This window comes from Bos javanicus, chromosome 3 (assembly GCF_032452875.1).
Source record: "Bos javanicus breed banteng chromosome 3, ARS-OSU_banteng_1.0, whole genome shotgun sequence".
Taxonomy (NCBI): Eukaryota; Metazoa; Chordata; class Mammalia; order Artiodactyla; family Bovidae; genus Bos; species Bos javanicus.
Window position 1 is genome coordinate 78,627,876 of NC_083870.1, and position 22,437 is coordinate 78,650,312.

Here is a 22,437-nt window from a genome sequence, read left to right on the forward strand (position 1 = left end):
AAAAAGGCTGTTCTTTTCCAAAAAAAACCTCTAATGTTTGGAACATTGTTCTTTTTATCAAACCAGAGTCTACCTCCTTGTTATTGTCACCCCTTACCCTGAGTTCTTCAGCACTTTGGATTAATTCAACAGATGTCTTCTTTGTATCCAAATATAAACACTCAATATTTATACTTGGGTTAACAAAAAATAAATCTTTAAAGACTACTGATACTAGAGGAGCTGAAAAGGGGACATTACAAAGTTGAAGCCATGAGAAAATTCACCATTACATATGAGCTGTTTAAAATTATTACAATTTATAGTCCTTATTATTGTGATATCCAAAATGGTGGTTGTTAGAATTGTGTAGTAAAATGTTTACAGTTAAGTAAAAAGGTGTGGTTAATTCTAATTATATGTAAGATTTGTGGCTAATGTCCCAAAACAAAAAAAAATCACTACAAAGCCTGAATAAATGCCTCTTTAGCTCCCATTCCCCACCACCTAAAGGCTTCCTTGTGTTCAGGCAAACTTACATTAACTTTTACCACATTAAGTTATTCAAAACTGCAATTATATTGGGAAACTATTTTTAAGCAATTTACTGCATATTCCATTAAAAAAATTATTTAACAATTTTATAGAGGTTGCAATACACACACACACACACACACACAAACCCTTCAAAGTTATTTTGCTTTCAACTAAGGCATTTTAAAGTCTCAATTTTTCTTCAACCAGTACCCCAAACTAACCAATAAATAAACCTGGCAATTTACATGTACCTAAGAAATATATCCTTTTATTCAGGACCAATACCTGATTCAGATATAAGGAATATTATATACATGTTATGCAATTCAAAAAAGTACCTCTCAAAATGCATCAAGAAAATAATTTGCAACAATTTAGACTCTGGGGCTGTTTGAATGAAATAGATTAACACAGTACATTCAAAACCCTAAAACCAAATTCTGTATCTAACAATTTTCAGAGTCCCTTTAAGACCATTTTCTTAAATTTTTATTTAAAAGTGACAGCCTTCACATGATGTGCAGGTGAAAATTTATGGGTAACTACTAATTAGATTGAGAATACCTAAAAGTCAAAAAACTTCACCTATTTTTAAAAATGACATTTTAGATAGTTTTACCTTTACTGTAGCAGGCAGCATGTAAATTACAAAGCAGTAATGCATCACATTGGAAGTCCCACATCTATGCGACAATTAGCATCATCTTTTTCTTGGTTTGATTTTTATTAACACCACCCCAAAACACATATATAGCCTTTTGGTTCTGCAAAGAACAGTTCTGGTTTTCCTTTTCGTAATTTTTACATACAGTTTTATCCAGTGGCTCCATTTTATCAAATTATCACAAATTGGTATTTTGATAATATTGTTGACATGATTTTTAAATCTCATCCAAACTCTGGAAATTATTGGCCCATCAACCGTTCTCAAACACTGGAAAAGTAATATAACATTTATATACTTGAGGGAGTTTGGACTTTCCCTCCCTTAATCTCCAAGTGCGCCCCTGCCTACCAGCATCACATCCGTCTTGTCTGCATTGAACCTCAACCAGTTGGTTCTTAACCACGTCCGAAACTCAGCCAGGCACTGGGAGAATCGAGCCACCACACCATCTGGATCAAAGGAAAGAGAGCCTCAGTAGTAACGAGACTGGAGACAATGATCTTACAAGCTCAGTATTCAACCCATCTCTAATTTTTAAAGACAGCCAGGAATTAGGACAGGAATCCCATGATAATTTTAGAAAAACATTAATGAGCCTTGAGTCATGCAATTTGCAACTGATGATAAAGGAATAAAAGTGACTCAATAAATAGGTCGCCTCATTCCACCCATGACTGAAGAAAGGTTCACTCAAGTCCGGGTCACCTCGGCTAAGCGGCCTCAGTAGATCGGCCAGTCTTGTAACTGCATAAGCTTTTCTGCAAAATTAAAGAGTTTTAGCGTTGGAGGAAGTTTTAGGGATAACTGGGGCCCAGAGAGAAGTAGTGACTCGCCCAAGGTCACACAGCAATCGAGGACTAGAGATGGTCTCCATGCCAGACATCTTTCCACCAAAAGCTGAAAAAACAAGGCCATTCAAAGGTGGGGGCGGGGGGGGGCATCTGTCCCCAGGGATCCTCCCACGGGCTGCTAGGACCTCTTTCCCTCACAACAATGCCCTCTTCGGGCCTCTCCTCCCTCCCTTACTCCTTCCGAAAAGGGCTGCTTTGCCCAGGACCCGTTTGCCGAGGACCCTGCTCACCACCAGGGATGCAGTGGGAGCAGGAGTCTCCCTGGGCTGAGACAGGACCCGGAGATACAGCGCGAAAGAGGCGGGGCCACAGCGGGGCGGTCAGCTTGGCCCCACCCCGACCGGGTTCCTGGGCCGACTGGAGGAAGGGGCGGAAGCGGACAGGGCGAGGCGAACTCACTCCGCAGCGGATTCCCAGCGCGCCGCCGCCAACGCCAAAGCAAAAGACCCAGTTGGGCGGGGGTGGGCGGTGGAGAGGAGCTGCGCATGCGCCTTGGGTGGCCGGCGCCACTCCAGGAGGGGCAGCCCGGTGGGCGCGCTCTCTTAGCTCCTCCCCGGAAGTGAAGGGTCTTCCGGGCGGTACTCTGCGGTGGGGGAGGGGAAGGAGAGAAAGGGGACCGAGGACACCTCGGTAGCCCCTTATCCCGAACAGGACTAGGAGAGGAGAGATGGTTTATGGAGGCTGCACTTACAGCCGCTGCTGCTGCCGCCGCCGCCACCTCCGCTGCTGCCGCCACCGCCTGAAGAAGCCCCATCCATCCGCCTGCAGCCCGGGAGACTCAGAGCCTGGGAGGGGCCTGAGGCCCGGGCCGCCCGCCTCCTTCTTCTAGTCGTCGTCCGGAGCTTCCTCTTGCTCCACCAACCCTCTGCCCTCCCCTCCGCCTCCTCCCTCCTCCTCGGCCTCCAGCCGCCAGCCAACCGCGCGGCCTCTTGTTGAGCCAGGGCTCCACCGTCTCCATGACGCCCGGCAAACATTCCCGTGCCTTAGCCAGAGCCGCTAACGCCGGCTTTCGGGTACAGGGGCTTCAGAAGCAGCGAGGAAAAAGGGCGGTTGACCATTCCGCAGCCAGTCGCCACCATGCCCATCTCTCCAGTAAACGGCCGCAGGCAGCCGAACGTCGGGGTGTAAGTTCGGACGCTAAAACTTTAGTCCATCCCCTTGGGTCCCGGAGGGACCCTTTTAGAACTTACCGCTTCATCTGTGTGGAGTCAGCAACCTTGTAACCTCCGAGGTGGCAGTGTCTCCTTCCTTGGCACAGTACAGCCTTTTCCAAACCTCTTTTGAGAAAAGACCTCGTTTGTTTAGAACCGCCGTTCCTCCTGGCACTCCTGGTGTGGTGGTTTATTTCTCTCCAACTTGTTACCTTCGAGCTGTACCCAGATGTTCAATCTCTCAGCTTCTGTGAGCTATCAGACTGAACATTACTATGCTCTGTAGTCGAGGTTTTTTTACGCCTTCTCCTCATACCGTCCTGCCTTAAAACTCATTCCAGCTTACAACCTTCTGTTCTGCAGCAGTTGGATTAAGGGCTGGACAGAAGCCCACAGCTTTACAGTTGTCTCACTTAAAACTTCAAATGGTCGCTTAGTCTATCTATTCCACTAAAATTTCCTAATTGATTCATTCTCCCACACTTCCAGATCACTTTTGTTCTCTCTCCTCAAACCCTCAGCATCTCCCCTCTGCTATCTCTTCCAGCTCAGCTAATCTTTCTTGAGCAGAACTTCTTTCAAAGGTGTTGGGAGAGAATCTTCTTTTTTGTCTCGGATATGGTACTCAGGTTTTTGTCCATTCTGAAACGTGAAAGTGTTAGTTATTCAGTCGTGTCCGACTCTTCACCATCCTATGGATTGTAGCCACCAGGCTCCTCTGTACAGTGGAATTTTACAGCCAAGAATACTGGAGTGGGTAGCCATTCCCTTCTTTAGGGGATCTTCCCAACCCAGGGATCAAACCCAGGTCTGCATTGCAGGCAGATTCTTTACCATCTGAACCACCAGGGTTTGTCCATCCTTCCACTCCACTAAAAACAGCTTGTGTGGTCAGCAATAACTGTCCAGCCAAGTGTAATGGCCATTTCTGTTTCTTAACTCACCCATCAGCAGCTTTGATCTAATTTACCACTTCCTGAGTTTTGAATCACTTCGTTTGGTTTCTGGGACACTACTCTCTCCTAATTCTCCTCTTGCTTTATGCCTATTCCTTTTCAAAATATTTTGCTGTTAGGTCTTCAGTCTCTCCCATATCTAAATATTGGAGTGTTGAGGGGTCGGTCAGTCTTACAACCTTTTCTCTTCACTCTTGTTTTTTGTCTTTAAAAATTACCCATTTGCTCACAGTTTACAAGTTTATCTCTCCAGCCAATACCTCTCCCAAGAAAACAGGCTTAAAATCAGATAGCTGCACTTAGAAGTTAATTGGCATCTCAAAATTCATATTTAAAACTGAACTTATTTTCCCCTCTAATCAAATTTGCAGTTTCCCATTTCAGTAAATGACAATTTCCATTCTTCCAGTTACTCAGTAAAAAAACTTTAGTTTACCAGTAGATTCTACCATCTCTGCATGCAAAATAAGTCCAGACCACCACTCCAGGGTCAGTAACTCACATTGCAGTAAACTCCTAAATGGTCTCTTTACCATCACCTTCATTCAATGTAGTAATCACTGTGGCTCTTCTCAAAAGTCTGATTCTTCCCATTTCACTCAGAGTAATAGCTCATCCTCTGTAGGCCACACAGGATCTCACCTTGGATGCTTCCCCTTGGCTAGTTATACTCTGTATTGTTCCACAACAATATCAAGCACCTTTTCCCACTTCAAGGCCTTTCAACAGCATTTACTGTTCTTTGGAATATTGTACCCTTAGTCATTTCATAATTCATTTGTTTTCTTCAGCTGTCAGCTATCAAAGAGTCCTTCTCTAACTACCCAACATAAAATAATAAACTCTTCCCAATACTTCCAGTTCCTCAACTTACTTTATTATTCTTCAAAAAGTTTATTCTGTTTGGTACATTATATACTTTTTTGTTAATCTGTTTTCATCCAAGCTATGATGTACTCCATGAAGGCAGAGGTTTTTGTTTTGTTCACTGCTGTTGCCTAGACGGAAGATGATAAATATTTGCTGACAGCAAACAAATGAGTGTAATATATACTTTAGTAACATTGGTTACTGCTCCTCTTGTCTGGTTTTTTTACTTGTTGGTATGGAAATCTCAAAGTAAAATTAAGTTGACTTCATGTAAATTCTTAAAAAGTCATAAAACTCTCATAGTACCTGAGAGAGTGTTAGAAAAATTCCCTTGGGGATTTCTGAAACAATGACACATTCATGGGAGATTACCTATTAAGGAAAGAGTAGGGTGGGAGATGGACACTGACTTGACTCGATGAACATGAGTTTGAGCAAGCTCTGGAAATTGATGATGGACAGGGAAGCCTGGTGTGCTGCAATCCATGGGGTCACAAAGAGTCAGACATAACCGAGTGACTAAACTGAACTAGGGTGGGAGATAGGAAGTAGTATAACCTTCACTTTTTGAGGTAGCCATATTATCTAATTAAAAACAAAATTTCATACATAATAAAGTTTACAACCATTGGTTTGACCTCATATATTATTTCTCATCTTTCTCAGTTTAGGATTTAATACTGATCTCAGAAAGGATCTCATGAAACATGTATTTATCAATTTTTCACTTTCCCACTCCAGTTTTTCCTATATTGGGTCTTTTCCTATTGGCTTAACAATACAGATTTTCCTCAGTTTACCATGAGGTTATGTCCCAGTAAACCCATCATAAGTTGAAAATATCATTAAGTAGAAAATGGACTTAATACACTGAGCCTACCAAACATCATGGGCACACGTGCTAAGTTGCTTCAGTCGCGTCTGACTCTTTGTGACCCTATAGGCTGTAGCCCCCCAGGCTCCTCTGTCCATGGAATTCTCCAGGCAAGAATACTGGAGTGAGTAGCCATTCCCTTCTCCAGGGGATCTTCCTGACCCAGGGATCAAACCCCAGTCTCCTACATTGCAGGCAGATTGTTTACCATCAGAGCCAACAGAGAAGCATACTTAGCATAGCCTACCTTAAACATGCTCTGAACACTTACATTAGCCCATAGTTAGACTAAACCATCTAACACAAAGTTATTTTATGATAAAGTGTTGAATATCTCATATAGTTTATTGACCACTGTACTGAAAATTAAATGATTGTGTGGGTACAGAATGGTTGTATTTGTTGCCTCCCCTTGTGATTGCACGATTGGGAGCTGTGGGAGTATGATTTTATATTGTTGGCCCAGGAAAAGAAATTCAAAGTAGGATTTCTAATGAACTGTATTACATTCAAAACATTGTGAAGTCGAAAAATCATAGTTTGGGGATTGGCTGTATAGGGCAGTCTTCCACTGTGGTGAAAAAAACAAAGCACTAGTGCTTTCTTCAATGCTTTTATCTCACTTCTTTGCCCAGTTTATTCGTTTCCTTTTGATTTGGGTGGGAGAGGGGGAGAGTAGTTTTTATCTGTTCTTGTTTGTTATTCACTTTTTGCATTAGGATCTTTAGCATATTAATCATAATTATTTTAAATTCCCAGTCTTAATTCCAAAATCTCTGCCATTATCTGTTGTGGCTCTAATGCTTGTTTCTTCAGACTGCTTTATGCCATGTATTTTGTTGAAAGCTAAATATGTTGCATCAGGTAATATAAACTGAGATAAGTAAGCACTTAGTGTGAAGTTTTGTGTTTATTTGCTTAGGAATCAGGCTGTTTACTGTAGCTGTAGGTTTCCGAGACTTCATTTTCCTCTAGTGTCCTGGTTTTTTGTCTCCTCTGGTTTTTAGGTTTCCCTAGAGACTCCTGCTTAGAATCTGAGCCTTGCAGTTCTTCCCATTGTAATCCCCTGTTATTATACAGAAGCTCTGTTGATGTGGTAAGATGTGCTGGGTGAGAATGGGAAGGCAGAGAGAAGTGTACCTTAATCCTATGATTAGGTCTTAATCTTTTAGTGGGCCTTTTTCCCTGGGCCATGACCTTCATAAGTAATTCTCAGAATTTTTTTTTTTTTAGGTGGAACAAGAAGGTTAGGTGGACTTCAAGTAAGGTATTTCCCTTTCCCCATGTTGCTTAGGCTCTGGTAAAATGGTTTTCCTTGAGGGCAGGCCTCTGTTAAGGATAACTAAACATTCTGTTTATATTTCAGAATGGTTACTTCCTGTCCCCCTGCTGAAACTCAGGGAGTTTTACCCTGACCTTCATCCTGGGAGCTTGCTGGAGCTCCTAAAGGTAAAACTTGATAAGTGTGGGGGCCTCTCTAAGGCTGGGCCCCCAGCAATTTTTTTCTCTTTTGAATTAGTCTACACTCATTTTTCAGCAATTAGGCTATTGCCTGTTAGGTTTTCCTTCCACTTGTTAGCTCTAGTGGCAGTTTCAGTAAGTTGTGATTCTGTTTTTCCTACATCTCTTTCAGTACAGGGGTTTGCATGTAACCTCAATTCTCTGATGGGTCTAAGAAGACCCACTGATTTTCAGTTTGCTAAACCTTTTTCTTGTGAGTACTGGATCGATGTCTTTTGCAGCCTTTACATGTCAGACCATAAACCACAAGTATCTGTGTTTACTCTTTAACCTTTGCATTCTATTGTCTCCATTGCTGTATGAAAATTACTGAGAGGTCAATAATGAGTAACCTAAAGGTTTCAAAAGTCACCAAATTCAGTGGGCTTTCTTTTTACCTCACAGCATTTAACAATATCAATCTTCCCCTCTTTAACCCTGAACCAACCCTGAACTGGTTCACTTATTACTGGGCTAGGTGCCTTTTTTCTAGTTTTACTTTCTACTTCCAGTTTCTCTCCTTGGCCCATTACACTCTCTTTGTGGCTCTAGGTTTTTATTTTGGAACTCAGTTCATTTATTATCATCTCCATGAAAGTTTCTCAAATCTGTATCTCACTTCTGTTCCTTGAAATTCACTTTCCTCTTGATTTTCAACTGCTGCCAAACAACTCCACCAGATTAGCACTCATAATATCTAAAATTGAACATGTCTACAATTTAACTTTTTATTGTGCTTTAGAAATAAAGGCTAATTTAATCATGACCTTAACTTTATGAGGCCAGTACTATTATTAACTTTAATTTATGTACGAAGAAGGAAACAGATTAAGAGACTTGCTGAGGAACACATAGTCTGTGAGTTATTGGATGAGTTTGGGGATTTAAATTGACCTAAGTTTGTTCACATGTAAAACATGGCAATTAAATATCTAATAAGTTATTATAAGATTTGAATTAGGGTGGTTATCATTTGTAATGTATAGAAATGCTGAATCGCAATATTGTGCTCCTATTTTTAAAGGGTGAAATAAGTAAAAAAAATTGAATTACAAAAACAAGTGGAAGTACTTTGAAGTTTAAATGTTAATCAGGATGGTTATTATCAGTTACAAAGTCCTATTCTGTAGGGCTTCCCAGGTGGCGCTAGCAGTAAAGAACCTGCCTGCCAGTGCAGGAGACATGAGAGACACAAGTTCAATCCTTGTGTCAGGAAGATTCCCTGGAGGAGTACATGGCAACACACTCTAGTATTCTTGGCTGGAGAATCCCATGGACACAGGAGCCTGGTGGCCTACAGTCCATAGGGTTGCAAAGAGTTGGACATGGCAAGCGACTTAGCATGCATGCAAGCGTTAGTTCTGTGTCTGTTGTGTTTTAAGGGTATTTGGGCTGTTTTAATCGAGTATGGTTAAGAAACAGACACAGAAAGAACTAACATAAAGGACGAAGTTAGTTTGTTTTTAAATACTCATAGATCCCTAAAACCAGGAGGCATGGCATGCTCAACCACATAGAGGTGTACATGAAGAGGCACCAGGGCCAGGCAGGATGTAGAACCAGCAAGAGGAAAACCTGGGCAAGAAGCTTTATTGTGGTTTCCATGGCAAGGAATGGACAAACCAGAATAAGCAGATGTAAGAATAGCTTGTTTGAATAATTTTAAAGGTTCTGGGTATTGGGCCTATCCCTAGGTTTCTGGTTCCTGTCTTTGCACTGATTACTGCAAGTGGATAGTGACCGAGAGAGTGAGGTCTCTGAGAGCCTGCTAAAGGAGGAGGTTGAGGGTATGGACTCTGGATTGATTGGTTTGCATATAAATGATGTGTGCATGGTAAGTCGCTTCAGTCACGTCCATCTGTGCAACCCTATGGACTTTAGCCTGCCAGGCTCCTCTGTCCATGGGATTCTCCAGGCAAGAATATTGGAGTACATTGCCATGCCCTCCTCCAGGGGATCTTTTGGACTCAGGAATGGAACCTGAGTCTCTTATGTCTCCTGCATTGGCAGCCAGGTTCTTCACCTGGGAAGCCAATATAAATGGTGTACTTGTAGGCAAGTCCCTTACTATGCATAAAAATTGATTAGCTCTGGGAGAGGCAGTCCCTTCAGGTGCAGCAAATTCCTAGATGTCAAAACATTAAATTACAGAAAATAAAAAGATATGCTTAAAACATGCTTTATCTAGGATTTGTTTTATTTCTACATTTCCCCACCTTAGGTTAAGCTTTGATTACTTCTCACCTTGCCTATTTCCATAGCATTGTAACTAACGGTCTTCTTGCTTCTAGTGTGTTCTGTATATAGCTGAATTTCTCTGAAATATAGTTTTGAGTAGCTTACTCTTCTCTCTCAAAGGCACTCTCTTGCTTGCTTAGTAAATTTCAAAGACTTAGCGTGGTCATTTTATTTCTTCAAAGCTTATTTTCCTTCATGCATCTAACCAAATCATATAAGATTCTCTGTATATACCACCTGCTTTTCTACTTTTATTGTTCACAGTGAGCTTTGCTCAGGGTGTATTTCCTGTCCTGCTCCAATACCCTCATCCCTCCTCACCTGCAGCTGCATTAGACACAAACACACATACATACACACCACACACACTTCTTTTGAATTTGACCTGCATTCAGGCCTGACTCAAATGCCACTTTCATGATTTCTCTGCTTACTCCTCTCACCCAAAGTAATCTTTACCGCAACTTTCGTTATATCTTAAGTGTAAGTCTTTTGAGGCAAATACAATTTTGTACTTGCATTGTAATCATATATATGTTTTTTCTCTTATTAAGACTGTCAACTCCTTAGGGCCCATATCTGATTCATATTGTATCCCTGCCAGCATGTAGCCTTATGCACAGTAATTTTATAAATAACAGTTGGATAAATGAAAGAGATTGATTTGGTTTAGATTGAAATTTCTACCTTCATCTCATTAAAATAAAAAGAGACTAATAAAGACACTTTTTCTTAAGCCACTCCTCCTTTCCTCCTGCAGTTATTTCATTGTGAGATTTATGTATGTGTTGCATGCTTTAGTCTCTTTTTTCATAGAAGTGATCATCAGGTGTTCATTATATAGATACCAATTATATAGAATGCGTTATATTTTCCGGTTACTGCTGTAGACACTGAAGACATAGGGGTGAACAAAATAGATTAGGTCTCTGCTTCAGAAACTCAGGAACCTACAGCTACATACCTCTTGTATCATGACTATTTTTGAGGCAAAACTTTCAAAGTGAATATCTCCTGAATGTCATCCTGTTCATTGCCCACTAATTTGCCTGTATTAAAAGTATCTGTTTTCTAACACAGCTAGGATAGATATGTACCATACATTTCTAACATAGTTGACTACAAGTATTTATTTCAATTTTTTAAATTTACTGGTATTTTCTGTGTCAAATTTCCCACTGTATCAGGCAGAGTACTAAGAGTTGGGGCTTTCGTGGTAGACATAAAATATGGCTCCTTCCCATAAAACTTACAGTCTGAAAATTTGGGAGAGTTTACTGAGGATTCTCATTAGATCACAGTAACTACCTAATTGGTATAAGCAACATCATTGCTAATTTGTTTCTATTTGGTCCCTGTAGGGAATAAAAGAGGAAGGGCTGGTTTATGAGTAAATGTGATATGATTTCATTATGTATTTATTTAGCTTGAGATGTCTAGAAGACATTTAGCTGGAGCTATCCAATTAGACTGGTAAGCATTTGAATATGAAGATTGAGAGAATGTTTTGAATTGGATATAATGATTTGGGAATTCATTCAGCAATTTTTTTATTATACAGCTACTGTGTATTGGGTACTATTGTAGGCACTAATCCCAGGGACAGGGGAGCCTGGTATGCTTCTGTCTATGCGGTCTTACAGAGTCGGACACAACTGAAGTGACTTTGCAGCAGCAGCAGCAGCAGCAGGGATACAGCAGGCAACAAAAGAGCACAAAGTCCCTAAACTTGTGGAACTTAGATTCTCAGGGCTGGAGGGTTAGGTGGGGAACATCTAATTCATAAATTAGATAAGTAAAAATACGTTAGAAGTACTAAGGAGAAAAATTAAGCAAGGGGATATGACGTATTTGAGGGGTATTTGACATTTTAGATAGGGGAGCTGAAGAAGTCCACATTAAGAATGTGGCTTTAAGACCTGGAGACAGAAAGGATGCTAAACATGTACATGTGTGGGAAGAACATTTCAGGCAGAGGAAATAGCAACTGCAAAGGCCTGGCATGTGTGAAAAATATCAAGGATGACACTGACTGAAGCAGAGTAAACAAGGAAGAAAGTATTGATCATGAGGTCAGAGCTCAATCTAGATGCATGTAGGACTTTTTAGGTTATAGTAAGATTTTAGGTTTTTACTCTGAATGAGATGGGAAACAGTAGTGATATGATCTAACTTGTGTTTTTAAGGATCACTCTGGTTACCATGTGAAGAATAGACTTAAGGGAATTTAGATTAAGTGAGAAGATCAATTAGAAGGCTTCTGCAGTAATTCAAGAGAGAGGATAGTGTTTGGATCATGATAGTGGCAACAAAGAGTGATGACCAATGATTAGATTCAGGATACATTTTGAAGTTTTTTTCACCTGAACAACTGGAAGGAAAACATTACCTTTGACAAAAACGGGGAGGACTGCAAGAGAATTAGGTTTGAAGTCGCTCAGTCGTGCCCAACTCTTTGCAACCTCATGGACAGTAGCCTGCACCAAGCTCCTCCGTCCATGGGATTTTCAAGGCAAGAGTACTGGAGTGGGTTGCCATTTCCTTCTCCAGGGAATCTTCCCAACCCAGGGATCGAACCCAGGTCTCTCGCATTGTAGACAGACGCTTTACCTTCTGAGTCACCAGGGAAGTCATCCAGTAGAGAGAAGCTTATGATGCATGAGAGAATGACTAGAGCAATGTCCGTAAATAGGCAAAAAGGAATGGAATCTAGAACACATGTAGAGGAATTGACCTAAGCAAGAATCATGGATAACTCATTCAGAGTAATGGGAGAAATAGGGAATATAGACACACAGAGAGAGGCAAGTGCACAGATGTAACAGTGGGAGTATTTGAAAGTTACTTGATTGCTTCAGCTTTCTCATTTAGTTAGTGGAAGGTAAACACAGGAGAGGAAATGTTGATATTCAAGAAGTGTGAAATGATGACTTTAGAAGGGGTAGTAAAAATTAACCAAGGTAATGCAGTGTGGTTGCTGTCACATTAAGGACCCACTTTAACAATCTGTAATTTAAAATGAGACCTGGCATCATGGTTAGATGTTTTTTCTCTAGCTTCACTTACCCACACAGGCTGAGTTAAATGCAGTGTATTAATAGAAAATTTCAGTAAGGACAACAGATCAGGATATCATTGCCATTAAAAAAATGGTTTATCACTTATCGATACCAAGAGGAGGGGACCACATGGAAAAGCACTGGGATTTGCCACTGGCAGAGGAATTGATGTGCGACTGAGCAAGCCGCACACATCAAGTTAAGGGCTTCCCAGGTGGTACTAGTGGTGAGAACCTGTCTGCCAATGCAGAAGACATAGGAGATGAGGGTTTAATCCCTGGGTCAGGAAGATTCCCTGGAGGAGGAAATGGCAACCCACTCTAGTATTCTTGCCTGGAAAAATCCCATGGACAGAGGAGCCTGACAGGCTACAGTTCATGGGGATGCAAAAGAGTCGAACAAGACTTAGCAACTAAACAACAGTGCCCACAATATACTAGGCACTGTCTTGTGTACTAGTGATACAGCAATGAACAAGACGAAGTTCTTGCTCCAAAGACGCTTACATTCTAGGAGAGGAGTATACGACAACATACAAAGTGTCAGTAGGAATAAATGCTATGAGGAAAAATAAAATGTGAAAAGCAGATTGTGGTCATTTTCAAGTATTGTATTCTTGTCTGATCTTGTTATGATTTGGAAAGTAAAAGTATTGTTTGAAATGTTTTCTTTGGAAACACACTGTCTTTTTATCATTTAAGGGGCAATCGTTCTTATTTTAAAGAAGTCTGCAGCACAATTAGAGTACTAGAATGAAAGAATGACTAGATTTTTGTCTTAAGGAATTTCGAGAATTGATCCAAAAGTGAAATCATACTTCTTCTCCTGGATGCAAATATTTTTATTATATTTTCTCTTCTTATTAAAATCTATTATGTAATTGTTCAGGCAGGAACATGATATTCTTTCCCAGGTTTTATTACTCATGCTTCAGTCTGCCTACATAACTGCAGTCTACACCTATTTATGATTACTATATGTCAGGCATTTCCTAACCATAATATAGAAATGAATACATTTAATCCTCATAATAACCTATGTGTGTGTGTTCAGTTGCTCACTCATGTCTGACTCTTTGCAACCCCTTGGACTGTAGCCCACCAGGTTCCTCTGTCCATGGGATTGTCCTGGCAAGACTACTGGAGTGGGTTGCCATTTCCTCCTCCAGGGGATCTTTCTGACCCAGGGATTGAACCCATGTCTCCTGCATTGGCAGGTGAATTCTTTATCACTGAGCCACCTGGGAAGCCAGTAATGTATAAGATACTATTACTACCCCCATCTTACAGATAAGGAAGCAGACCCAGAGAAATAAGTGTAGACTTTTGATCTGACTGGTTTTCAAATTTCAGCTCTAGTAGGAATGCTTCCCTCTAAGCCTTTATGGTTTAAATAAAATAATGTTATAGCAACCTCTTAGAATTATTGTGAGGAAAAAATGACACAGTGCTTGTAAACATTCTAGAACTATGCTTACATATAATGAGCTCTCAAGTGGTTACTATTTTTTTTCTTGTTTATATGATCAGATTGTTTCCATGTTTCTAAGTGAAAGTTGCTTTTTTTTTTTTTTATCTGTTGGCTAATATTTCTTCAATCCTGGATCTTCTGTGTTATATTTTCTTTTCCTGACATAGAAACGTTGGCTTAGGGCCAAGGAAGTCTATTAGCTTTGTTGGTCCAGGAAAAGGAGCGCTAATGAAAGGAGGATATGCTGGTGCAAACCAAAGCAGAATGGCTATGTCAAAAAACATGATGATTCTACCTGAAGCAAAACAAATGGAAAAAATGACTATTTCCTCCGCAAAGACAGTCACACAGGTAATATTCTTTAGAATTCCAAGTTTGTTTGAAAATGATGCTGGTAATAAATTGATTCAAATGTAAGAGGTAGAAAGTATGCTGTTTTTTTTTTTTTTTCCAAAATTCTTTTTAGGTTTTACACTTAGGTCTGTGATCCATTTTGACTTAATCTTTGTATATGGTACAAGGTATGGTCAGCTGTTGTTGCTGTTTTTGCATAGAGGTATTCAAGTTTTCTAGCACCATTTGCTCTGCACCACAGGGCATGTGGGATCTTAGCTCCCCAACCAGGGACTGAGCCCGTGCCCCCTGCATTGAAAGGCAGCGTCTTAACCACTGGATCACCAGGGAAGTATGCTGCTTTGAAATAATAACTTCTAATACAGTACAGGCATACCTCAGAGATATTATGGGTTCAGTTGGAATAATACAAATGTCACAATAAAGTGGGTCTTATATAGCTTTTGGCTTCCCAGTGCATATAAAAATTATGTTTGTGTTATACTGTAGTCTAAATAGAGTGTGCAATAGAATTATGTCTAAAAATTCCAATATAGATAATTTAAAAAATCTTTAATGCTTGTTGGAGAAGACTCTTGAGAGTCCCTTGGACTGCAAGGAGATCCAATCAGTCCATCCTAAAGGAGATCAGTCCTGGGTGTTCATTGGAAGGACTGATGTTGAAGCTGAAACTCCAATACTTTGGCCACATGATGCGAAGAGCTGACTCATTTGAAAAGACCCTGATGCTGGGAAAGACTGAGAGCAGGAGAAGAAGGGGACGACAGAGGATGAGAAGGTTGGATGGCATCACCGGCTCAATGGACATGGATTTGCGTGGACTCCGGGAGTTGGTGATAGACAAGGAGGCCTGGTGTGCTGCGGTTCATGGGGTTGAAAAGAGTTGGACACAACTAAGCAAATGAACTGAACTGATGCCAACCATCCTCTCAGCCTTCAATGAATCATAATAACGTCAAAGAGCACTGGCCACAGATTACCATAACAAATACAATAATAATGAAAACATTTAAAATATTGTGAGAATTACCAAAATGTGACACAGAGACTCAAAATGAGCAGATGCTTTTGAAAAATGGTATCAGTAGTCTTGCTGGATGCAAGGTTGTCACAAGCCTTCAATTTACTTTACAAAAGCTGCAATATTGAAGTGCAATAAAGTGAAGTGCAATAAAATGAGGTATGCTGTGTTGTGCTAAATCGCTTCAGTCGTGTCCAACTCTGTGACTCCATGGACTGTAGCCTGCCAGGCTCCTCTTCCATGGGATTCTTCAGGCAAGAATATTGGAGTGGGTTGCTGTGCCCTCTCCCAGGGGATCTTCCCAACCCAGGGGTCGAACTCCTATGGCTCCAATATTGTAGGTGAAGTCTTTACCACTGAAATGAGGTATACCTATATTGATATATTGATTTTGTTAGAGTCTTTACCATATAACTAACAAATCTTACAGTATAATATTGGCAGTTGGCTCCTATCATTGTTATTAGAGTGGAATAAAGAGAGTCTACTCATGACCTTAAGAATTAGTCAGCTCATGCTGCTATAGTAAAATACTGTAGTGCCGGGGTCCAGCCCCGGCTGATCCAGGGTATTCGAAGGGGAGACGGCTTAGGCGACTATTTAAATATTCATCAAAGATATAAAGAGTAATAGAATGAGGATAGCTCAGTAGGAAAATTCAGTGGAGAAAAGAGGCTGAGTAGCTTGGTTTACTCGGGAGACCAATAAAACTTCAAGACAAGAAGCTTGCACCACTTACGTAGGCCGCAGGCGTCCTTCCGTTCTCCCGAATGAGAGGAGACACTGAGGCCTCCCCGGTCGGATCTTAGAAGCCCAGGCATAATAAGTAAGCATGGCGGGTTCCACGCTCCAGATGGAGACTCAGCCAGAGTGAGAGAGAGAGAGACATGGGGAGACCAGTCTTTTGAGGAACTGATCCCAATTCTTTATTTTCCAGAGTCTGTTTTTATACACTGAGATGTTATATAAAAGTCACGTGGGGACAGCAGTCCTGACTTTTATCAAAGTCAGGTGCTTCATACAAATGTATACAGAGGTCTTAGGGGTGTTACATCATCTTCTGGCCAGGGGGCCTGCTGACAATTTATGACCCTCTCCTTGTGACAGCGGTCAGTCAACCAGGACACTTATTTCTCCAGGGGTGATTATTCTTAAAACAGACGCCACCCAAATAAAGTTACATTCCTATAGGGTGAGGGTGTAGTGGGTTTTAGTTAAGGAAAGAATTTACTTAGCCTAAGGTCTAACGTGATTAATATCAAAGGTTAATACTTATTTCTTCTATATATTCATTAATGTGTGTAAGGGCAGGGGATGTGGAGACTTAGCAACAAACATTGGCTCAACAAATGAAAAACCCTTCACCAATACAATTTCTAATCAGCCCATTATACTTATACTAATAGTTTTCTAACTTTTCTAAGGAACCTGTTTTTAGAAGGTTTAAAGCATCTCGTGCCTCTCACGGTTGGGAGGCTGTGAGCGATCACATGTGGCCAGACAAGCCTGTCAGGCAGACTAGAGAACCTTCAGAGGAGTTTGTAGGTTAAAACACTCTTGTCACGCCCAGAAGTTTTTATTAACTGGAGCTCTAAGTTAACTCCTTCTCCGAAAGAGGTGGTGGGGGACAGCCCCCCGTAAAGTCAGAGGTGTAGGTGAGAGCACAAAGTAGTAAAGTAGGCAGGCTCTGGTTATGGGGGTAGATGCTCGAGGAGTTCCAGGGGGACTCCTGAGGCTCGGTCCCGCCTTTGCGTATGTCGAGCCTCCTTCCTCATGACCTTTGCCATGGGCGGAGTACCTCACTCTGGCCCCCAACACTGTAGATTGGGTGGCTTATAAACTTATTTCTTATTGTTCTGGAGACTGGAAGTCTAAGATTATGGTGGCAAATGGTCGGGTACTGGTGATGACTTTCTTCCAGGTTGCAGACTACCAACTTTCTTTGTATCCTAACATGGTGGAAAGAGATTTAGCTAGCTCTCTAGTTTTTTTTTGTAAAGGCACTAATCTCATTTGTGAGGGTGCTACCTTCATGACCTAATTACCTTCGAAAGGTTCCACCTCCCAATACCATCACACTGGGATCAGAGTTCCAGCATATGAATCTGGTGGATACAAAAACATTCAGTCCATAATAATTATATACATATTACATATACATTATATATTACATACATGTTATATAGTATCAACAGCACTATGTAAAAGGTATAATGCATCATGACCAAGCGGAGATAATACATGCAAGGTTGTTCTAATATTCAAAAGTCAGTACTATTTGTCTTATCAGTAGACTGAAAAAAATGTGATTATCACAACAGATAAAAAGAATTTGAAAAATTCAATATCCATTAATGATAAAAAATTAATAAAAAACCATTTCAACTAACTTGAAAAAGAAAGAATTTCCTTAGAAGCATTCTGAAAAACCTACAGTTACTAGTAATCTAGTAACACATAAAAAGAATTTTATGCCTTGAGTGCATTAGTTTCATAAGACTGCCATTAGATAATATCACAAACTGGATGGCTTAAACAATGTTCTAATCTGCCCTTCCTTAGAAACACTAGTCAGATTGGATTACCTCATTTTACTTATCTCTTTAATGGCCCTATCACTAAATTCAGTCACATTGAGAGGTCTGGGAGTTAGGGCTTCAACATATGAATTTTTTGGTAGGGAGAGACAATTCAGCCCATAACAGTTACCAAGGGTTTATCCCAGGGATGCAAAGTACTTTAATATCTTAATATCAATGTAATTTACTGTATCTCATATCAGTAGAATAAAAAGTGATGATCATCTCAATAGATTTAGAAAAAGCACTTTGCAAAATCCAACATCTTTTCATGATAAAAATGCTTAAAATAATAATAGAGGGGATTCAACTTGATAAGGGACATTTATGAAAAACCCACTAGCATCAACTTAGCAGGCAACTGGATGCTTTCCCTTTGATGTCAGGAACAAGACAAAATTTTCTTGCTGCTTCTATTCAGTTTTGTACTGGAGGGTCTAAAAATAGCAATTAGGCAGAAAAAAAAGGCAACCAGTTTGGAAAGGAAAAGGTAAATCTCTGTTTGCAGATGACATAATGTTATGTACATAAACTCCTAAGAAACCCACCAAAAAGTATTAAAACTAGGGAACTCCCTGGCAGTCTAATGGTTCAAACTTGGTCCTCTCACTGTGGTGGCCCAGGTTCAATCCCTGGTTAAGGAACTAGAATTCTATAAGCTGCAGCATGGCCAAACAAACAATTAAAATTAACCAATGAGTTCTGCTAGATGCAGGATACATGATCAATATACAAATAAATTATAGTTTTTACATTTGGAATAATTTTAAAATTAAGGAAACAATTTCACAGTCACATCCAAAACAGTAAAGTACTTACAAATAAATTTAATAATAGCAGTGACATCTTCAGCTCCAAAAACTGTAAAACATTACTGAATGAAATTAACAATGATCTGAATAAATGGGAGTGCGTCCAAAATTTATGAGTGGAAAAACTTACCATCGGTAAAATGGCGGTACTCCCCAATTTGATCTGTAGATTCAATACAATCCTTATTAGAAATCCCAGCAGACTTCTTTGTACAAATTGACAATTGATTCTATAATTCATATGGAATTTCAAGAAACCCAGAATAGATAAAATACTCCTGAAGAATAAGAATAAAGTAAGCAGATTCTCACTTCCCATTTTCAAAATTTACTACAAATCAACAGAAATCAAGATAGTGTGGTATTGATTGGCACAAGGATAGACATACAGATCAATGAATAGAATTGAGTCTAGAAATAAACCTGTTACATCAATGGTCAACTGATTTTTGATAAGGGTTTGATGACTGTTTTAAGAGGGTCTTCAATAAATAGTGTAGGGATGACTGGATAGCCACATTCAAAAGAATGAAGTTGGACCCTTACCTCATACCATGTCAAAATTAATTCAATATGAATCAAAGACATATATATAAAGCTAAAACTAAAAACCTTAGAAGTGGTAAATCTTCATGGCCTTGGACTTTGAAAAGGATTCTCAGATATGACACCAAAAATGTGAACCACAAAAGAAAAAAAAAAAAAGCAGATGATTGGACTTTACCAAAATTAAAAATATTTGTGTTTTGAAGAACATAATCAAGAAAGTAAAAAGTCAACCCACAGAACGGGAGAAAATATTTGCAAATGATCTATCTGTTAAGGGATTTGTATATGAAATATATAAAGAATTACAACTAAAAATAATAGACAAATAACCCAATTAAAAATTGGTCAAGGAATTTGAATACTCATTTCTCCAAAGAAATGAGTCAAATATATAAATGGTCAAAAAGCACATGGGAAGATGCATGACATTATTAGTCATCAGAGAAATGCAGATCAAAACCAGTGAGATCTTTACTTTATACTCATTAGGATGGCTAGAATCAAAAAGTCTGATGACAACTGTTGGCAAGGATATCAAGAAACCAGAACCCTACTGATAGGAATATAAAATAGTCCTGACACTTTGGAAAATGGTTTGGTAGTAACTCAGAAGTTTAATGGCACCCCACTCCAGTACTCTTGCCTGGAAAATACCATGGACGGAGGAGCCTGGTAGGCTGCAGTCCATAGGGTTGCTGAGGGTCAGACACGACTGAGCAACTTCACTTTGACTTTTCATTTTCATGCATTGGAGAAGGAAATGGCAACCCACTCCAGTGTTCTTGCCTGGAGAATCCCAGGGACGGGGGAGCCTGGCGGGCTGCCGTCTATGGGGTCGCACAGAATTGGACACGACTGAAATGACTCAGCAGCAGAAGTTTAAACATACTCTTACCAAATGACCTGGCACTTCTACCTCTAGATATATATACACCCAAGAGAAATTAAGATATATTTCAAACCCTGAAACTTCAAACCCTGACTATTCATAATAGTCAGCAAGTGGAAACAACCCAAATATCCAACAGTGGGCAAATAACTAAGCAGAATGTGATATATTCATACAGTAGAACATTTTTCAACCACAAAAGGGAACGAACTACTGATGCATGCAGCATTGTGGGTGAATCTTGAAACCATTATACTAAATGAAACAAGCCAGTTACAAAATACCACACTCTTTGTGATTCCACTCGCATAAAAGTCCAGAATGGAGAAATCTATAAAGACATGAAATACATTAGTTGTTGCCTAAGACTGGGAGATTGGACTGAAAGACTGAAGGCAAAAGAATGGGGCAGCAGAGGATGAGATGATTAGATAGCATCACTGACTCAATGGACATGAATTTGAGTAAATTCTGGGAGATAGAAGAGGACAGAAGAGCCTGCATGCTACAGTCCACAGTCTGAAGAGTCAGATATGACTTGTCCACTGAATAACAATAACAAGGACTGGGAGAGACAAGTGTTAGGGAGTCAGAATCAAAGGATACAGAGTTTCTTCTTGAGGTAGTTCTAAAGTTAACTGTGGTGATGGTTGCTCATATCTGTGAATACGCTAAAAACCACTGACATGTACACTTTCAAAGCTATTTAAAAAGATAATCCTTGCAGATTGTATGTAACTTTATGCCAATTTTAAATTTTGAAAGATTTGAAAATTGATATAAAATGGAAAAATTAACATTTTAAAAAGAGGAAAATAAAAATGAAAATTGGAAGCTTTTATTAAAGAAATGAGTAATTTAAAAATCTTTTGTCAAAGATAATTCCAGGCCCATATGGTTTCACTAGTGATACATGCCAAACACATAAGGACAAAAACAGAACAAGAAAAGTGGGTATACCGTAAAACATTTTATGAGGCTAGACTTATCCTGATATCAAAATCTGACTACAACAGTATGAGAAATAAACTTTACAAGTCAGTCTCACTTGGAAACATAGATGGAGAAATCCTCAATAAAATACCAAAATTCAATAACAATAGAGACAAAACATTGTAAGAAAGTTGAGTTTATATCAAGGAATTAATATTGGTTTAACATTTAAAAATCCATCAGTGTAATTCACCACATTCATAGCTTAAAGGAAAAAAAGCGTACGATCATCTCAATACAGTATTTGATAAGATAAAAATTTTATTCTAGATTTAAAAGATTCTTCTGAAATGAAATCACAAGACATTTCCTTACTGTTATTTATAAAATCCTATAGCAATGATCATATTTAATGGTAAAGCATTTCTAAGAAGGAACCGTTTCTATCCAACATTCTTGGAAGTCTTAGGCATTTCAGTATGATAAGAAAAAGAAATGTAAAGTATAAGATATGGAAAAGGAAGAAACAGAACTTTGAATATTTGTAGATGACACAATTATCTACATATAAAATTTTAAATCACCTAGTAATTATCAAATTAGTAAGAGCTTAGCAAGATTATTGGATAACAAAAATAATCAAAAGCAAAAAATATATATTTGTATATACCAGCCACACATATTTCAAAAATTACATATTTTTTAATGATGCCATTTATAATAGTACTAAAATGCATTAAATACTTGTGGATAAATTTAACAAAGATACATATAACCTATAAATTTTGCTGTGAGATATTAAGACCCAAACAATTGGAGAGAGAGCTGTTTATGCATAATAAGAGCCCATATTCTAAGTATATAAGTTTTACCCAAATTTTGATTTATAGGTTCTTTGCAATTTCAGTCAAAATCTCAAAAGTTGTTTTTTTTTATTTTATTTTTTCCAGGAACTTATCAAGGTAATACTAAAGTTTATATAAAACTGCTAAAGCATAGGCATAACCAAGATACTCTTTTTTTCACATACATAGATTTTAATGGTTTAAAAAAAAACAAATTTGTTACTTTAGAAAAATTAATGCAGTGCATTTTCAGCAATGTGATCACCACAGACTGATTGCTCAGTCCACACATAAGTAGTAGCC

At 39.2% G+C, this 22,437-nt stretch overlaps 2 protein-coding genes across 8 annotated transcripts in view; one reads left to right on the forward strand and one right to left on the reverse strand.

Moving 5' to 3' along the window:
- The window catches only part of MIER1 (MIER1 transcriptional regulator), a 72,936-nt gene extending 69,928 nt beyond the window's left edge, over positions 1 to 3,008 (reverse strand). For 2 of the 7 annotated variants that reach the window (XM_061411670.1, XM_061411668.1), the window contains exons 1-2: positions 2,726 to 3,008; positions 1,532 to 1,632 (exon numbers count right to left, since the gene is read on the reverse strand). In XM_061411670.1, the coding sequence (XP_061267654.1) occupies positions 1,532 to 1,632; positions 2,726 to 3,008 (384 nt within the window). Of the gene's footprint in view, positions 1 to 1,531; positions 1,633 to 2,264; positions 2,410 to 2,433 lie in introns of those variants that run through there. The other 5 variants (XM_061411676.1, XM_061411675.1, XM_061411669.1 and 2 more) reach the window with 4 other exon arrangements.
- The window catches only part of DNAI4 (dynein axonemal intermediate chain 4), a 100,273-nt gene continuing 80,826 nt past the window's right edge, over positions 2,991 to 22,437 (forward strand). Inside the window, 3 exon segments of the mRNA XM_061411667.1 lie at positions 2,991 to 3,040; positions 3,042 to 3,158; positions 14,320 to 14,503. Coding sequence (XP_061267651.1) covers positions 2,991 to 3,040; positions 3,042 to 3,158; positions 14,320 to 14,503 — 351 coding nt within the window.